The sequence below is a fragment of the Dictyostelium discoideum genome (genome assembly GCF_000004695.1).
Source record: "Dictyostelium discoideum AX4 chromosome 3 chromosome, whole genome shotgun sequence".
Taxonomy (NCBI): domain Eukaryota; phylum Evosea; class Eumycetozoa; order Dictyosteliales; family Dictyosteliaceae; genus Dictyostelium; species Dictyostelium discoideum.
In genome coordinates this window covers 4,949,791-4,954,790 of record NC_007089.4, presented here as the reverse complement: position 1 = coordinate 4,954,790, position 5,000 = coordinate 4,949,791, and the positions used below count along the sequence as shown (strand labels likewise).

The 5,000-nt window shown below is 23.4% G+C and overlaps 3 protein-coding genes across 3 annotated transcripts; 1 reads left to right on the top strand and 2 right to left on the bottom strand.

The window, feature by feature from the left end:
• Positions 1 to 470: 470 nt before the first annotated feature.
• Positions 471 to 1,316, bottom strand: lsm2 (LSM domain-containing protein; the record flags this gene model as incomplete). The annotated part of the gene is made up of 2 exons (XM_635543.1): positions 471 to 821; positions 1,314 to 1,316. The coding sequence occupies 2 exons, from the start codon at positions 1,314 to 1,316 to the stop codon at positions 471 to 473; spliced, it is 354 nt and encodes a 117-aa protein (XP_640635.1).
• Positions 1,317 to 2,146: 830 nt separating this feature from the next.
• Positions 2,147 to 3,370, top strand: DDB_G0281777 (hypothetical protein; the record flags this gene model as incomplete). Its single annotated transcript, XM_635542.1, has 1 exon — positions 2,147 to 3,370. One exon carries the CDS (start codon positions 2,147 to 2,149, stop codon positions 3,368 to 3,370), a length of 1,224 nt encoding a protein of 407 aa, XP_640634.1.
• Positions 3,371 to 3,451: 81 nt separating this feature from the next.
• helC (DEAD-box RNA helicase) lies at positions 3,452 to 4,984 on the bottom strand (the record flags this gene model as incomplete). The annotated part of the gene is made up of 2 exons (XM_635541.1): positions 3,452 to 4,314; positions 4,450 to 4,984. 2 exons carry the CDS (start codon positions 4,982 to 4,984, stop codon positions 3,452 to 3,454), a joined length of 1,398 nt encoding a protein of 465 aa, XP_640633.1.
• Positions 4,985 to 5,000: the final 16 nt, after the last annotated feature.

The window sequence follows — 5,000 nt, the reverse complement described above, 5'->3', positions numbered from 1 at the left end:
ATAATAATTGGTAGTTTGTAATTTATAAATTAATTCTTATCAAAAAAAAAAAAAAAAAAAAAAAAAAAAAAAATTGAAAATGAATAAATTTAAAATAAAATAAAAAAAAAGAAATCCAACGATGGGTATACCCAAGTAAGAAATAAATAAAAAAATTTGGTTTTGGGCCACTCATCAAGATCTTTTAAAAAAATATCTTTTTTTTTTTTTTTTTTTTTTTTCTTCTTTTAAAATTAATTAAAATTAATTAAAATTGGAATAACAGTGTTTTTTTTTTTTTCATTATGCCAAAAGAAAAAAAAAGTTTGTGGTTTTTGTGGTTTTTGTGGTTTTTGTGGTTCATGTTGGTGGTGTGGCTTGTTTTAAGTTTATATTTATATTTAATTCTATATTTATAGTTTTTGTTTTGTTTTTTCTTATTTTTTATTTTTTATTTTTTATTTTTTATTTTTTATTTTTTTTTAATTAATTTAAACAGTTGTTGTTGTTGTTGTATTTGAAGATTTTTGATTAGTTTGTTCTTGGTGTTGTTTATTTTGTTTTTTTTGTTCTCTTGCTTCTAACCTTGAGTGATCTTGTAAAGTTTCAACATCAACATCCTCTGCTGGTAAATGTACATATCTTACAACTGAACCTCTAATAAAACAATTTTTAACTGAAATCATATATGGGTATTTATCTTCTTCGTTTACTTTAATATCTTTTAATTTTATATTAAGAAATTGATCAACTGATTGTAATAATCCTGTTATTGAAAGATCATTTTTTAATTCCACTGTAATCTCTTTACCAACAAGTGATTTATAAAATGAAAAAAATAACTAAAATATTAATAATAATAATAATAATAATAATTCCATTGTTGTATTTATTTTATAAATATTTGTATTAGTAAATATGTAATTGTGAATGTATGTGCGCGTGTGTAAATATGTTGTTTTTTTTTTTTTTTTTTTTTTTTTTTTTTGTGTGTGCGTGATTATCACCAAATTGGTTTGTTTTGGTTTTTATTTTTTTTATTTTTTTATTTTTTTTTTCGAACTGCGAAATCATAAATGAACCTTTATGTCTACTATCTCAAAAAAAATGGATTGGATAATATGTTATTGTGGTAAAGTGTGTGTGAGTGAAGGTATGAAACACTATAAATAGATAATATCTAATATCTATTGCGTGATTTGATTTTTTTTTTTTTTTTTTTTTTTTTTTTTTATTAACTGGATAAAACACACCACAAATTGGATTGAAAGAATGATTTTATTTTTATTTTTATTGGTACTGTTATTGTTATTGTTATTGTTTGGTTATATTACCATTTTCAAAATAAATAGATTTTATTGGTAATATTATAAATAAATGAAAATTAAAAAAAAAAAAAAAAAAAAATTTTAATATTTTTTAAATTCATTTTTGTTACAATCAAAAAAAAATGCCAAAAATTCGCAAAAAAAAAAAAAAAAAAAAAAAAAAAAAAAAAAAAAATTATTTTTATTTTTTTTTCTTTATTTTCTTTTTTTTTTTTTTTTTTTTCCCCTTATTAAAGAGATTCAAATTATCTCATAATAAAAACTGACGAAAGTATAATAGTTAATTTCAACAGTTTTGTGTAGTAGATTTTATTGAATGGGACAAATCTTAAATAAATCACTTTAAAAGATTATTTTTTTTTTTAAAAAAATTATATTGGTAGTTCTATTCTCAATATCCAATAATAATAATAATAATAATAATAATAATAATAACAATACCGATAATAAAACTGCGAACATATATTCATATAACCACCCAATTCACAAATACTCACACATAACACGAATAAAATTTTATAGTAAATAAAAAAGTAAAAAAAGTAAAAAAAGAAATAAAAAAATAAAAAAAAGAAAAAGAAATAAAAAAGTATGACAAAAAAAGAATAAAATAAATATTAATAAACCCTGATAATGATAATTTATTAATATTATTGTTTTTTATACTATATTAATATATTAAATAAAAAAAATAAAATAAAAATAAAAATAAAATAAAAATAAAAATAAAAATAAAAATAAAAATAAAAATAAAAATAAAAATAAAAATAAAAAAACTAAACAATATTTTAGTTTAATATTTTTATGTGTAGTATAAAACAATAATTAATTAATTAAAAATGTCATCTTCTACAACAACAACAACATCAGCTAGTAATAGTAGTATTAATGGTACCAATAATATTACAACCACAGGCAATAGTCTTACAATTAGTGGTGGTATTAACAATAGCAACCCAAGTAATATAAGTAATAATAGCAATAGTGTCACATTAATACCCAATAGTAATAGTATTAATAATAGTAACAACAACAACAATAATAATAGCATTAGTAATAATAATAATAATAATAATAATACACCAAAGAAAGTTATAATCGTTGATAGTAGTATAGTTGAATGTGGTATTTGTTATAGTAATCAATTTAGTAAATCTTATAGTTGCGATTATTGTGATTTTTGGACATGCGAATCATGTTTACCATGTTATTTAAGTAAACAATGTCCAAAATGTAAGAGAGCATGGCCAAAGATACCAAAAAGAAATTACACTATAGAGAGATTGGTTGAGGAGGCACAGGTACCATGTGACAATTATTCAGATGGTTGTGTAAAGAAATTCAAATTAAAGGATGAAATGGGCAAGAAAGCACTTCACCAAGACCAATGCCCCTACAGAAAGATACCATGTCCATTGGGTAAGATATTAGGTTGTCAAATGAATACCATCGTATCACCAGAGGATATGGAGAAACATTTTGAAAATCATCATAGATTAGATAGCGTTTATTTACATGATCAAGAGAGAGAGACCGAATTCTTTAGAATGACAATGATGTCACCATTACCCAAAGGTACCGAAACATCATGTCTCCTATTGAAACAAGAACAACATACCATTTTATTTATTTCAACGGGTGAGGGTGTTTTTAGAAGTTTTCTATTCCTCTTTGTTACACCACCACCAAAACGCTACCAAATCAGAGTCTATGGCACTAGTAGTTCACAAATTAAAATCAACGATAAACCACAAATTTGGGCGGATATTTGTGATACATTACCATTGGTTAGCTTTACAATTAGTCAACAACAATACCTAAAATGGAGTCATTCAACTACAAGTCGTTCATTTTATATTCATCTAAAAGCGATTGATGAAGAGGAAGAAGAAGATGATGATGATGACGAAGAAGAAGATGATGAAGAAGAAGATGAAGATGATGAAGATGAAGATGAAGATGAAAAAGAAAAAGAATCCGATGATGATAGTAGTAGTGGTGGTAGTGGTAATAATGGTCATAAAGAAAAAGAAAGATTTTTAAAGAAATTAAAAGTTAAATAAAATAATAATAATAATAATTTATTTTTAAATTCCAATTTTATAATTTATTTATTTATTATTTATGTTTATTTATGTTTTTTTTTAATTATTTAATGGTGTTAATTGATTTCTAATACCTTTTAAGATACCATCTAAAGATTCAATTTCAGAAGATTTTAATTCTTTTAAAGGTACACCAAGATGGGTTGAAATATTCATTAATTTATTTGTTGATTGTTGATCATAAACAAAACTAAGAGCAACACCAGAACGACCGAATCTACCAACTCTACCAATACGATGAAGATAATGAACTGGGTCAGGTTTACCCATTTCATCCAATGGTACATCATAATTGATCACCAATGAAACTTGTGGAATATCAATACCTCTAGCTAAAACATTTGTTGTTATCAATACTTTTGATTTACCATCTTTGAAATCTTTAATTTGTTTAAAACGTTCCTCTGTTGTTAAATCTTTACCATAGAGTAATGAAACTGAATGACCTTCATCAACCATTTTTTGGTGTACCGATTTTGCAGTTGCAATTGTATGTACGAATACAATTGACTGACCAACTGATATGAAACCATAGATGTCTGATAGAATCAATGCTTTATTATCTTCACTACCACAATCTATAAAATATTGATGAATCTTTTCAACAGATAACTCTTGTCTTTTTAATCTTATACTTGTATATGGATCTTGAACGATCTTTTTAATTAATTCCTCAACTCCCATACTAAATGTTGCAGAGAATAAACAAACCTTTACATTGCTTGGTAATAATCTATTAATCATTGCAATTTGATTTGGTACATTCTTCATCTTTACAATAAAATCTGCTTCGTCCAATACTACCATCTTTAAAAATTTAACTGATAATTGTTTTTTTATTACATTTTCTAAAATTTTACCTGGTGTACCAATAATAACTTGATTTGTAACATTTTTTGGTACTTTTTTTTTTATTTATTTTTTTATTAATAATCAATAATAATAATAATAATAATAATAATAATAATAATAATAATAATAATAATAATAATAATAATGAATAATTAAATAATATATATATATATTTTTTATTTTACCTTCAATCTCTGATATATATAATAATGGTTTAATATTTGAAAATTGACCAATCTTTGAGATAACTTCAAAAGTTTGTAATGCTAATTCTTTGGTTGGACTAATACAAATTGCTTGTGGTGCATTGATTGATGGATCAACACAATTTAACATACCCAATGTGAATGCAGCAGTTTTACCAGTACCTGATTGTGATTGTGCAATTAAATTATTTGGTGATTGAATAATAATTGGTAATGCTGCTTCTTGAATTTTAGATGGTTTATTATAACCCATTGCATAAACACCCTTTAATAACTCTGGTTTTAATCCTAATTCTTCAAATGTTTTCACTGAATATAATGGTGAATTTGGATCAGATTGTTGAATATCTAATTGAATTCCAAATTCATCTAAACCTTCTGATCTTCCTGGTCTTTCATATTCTTCATCAACTTGATTATTTGTTGATTCTGTTGTTGAATTTGTATTAGTTTGTTCTTGTTTTTCTTTTTCTTTATTTTCTGTTGATGTTGTATTTGTTTCTTTTTCTGACATTTTATTTATTTATTTA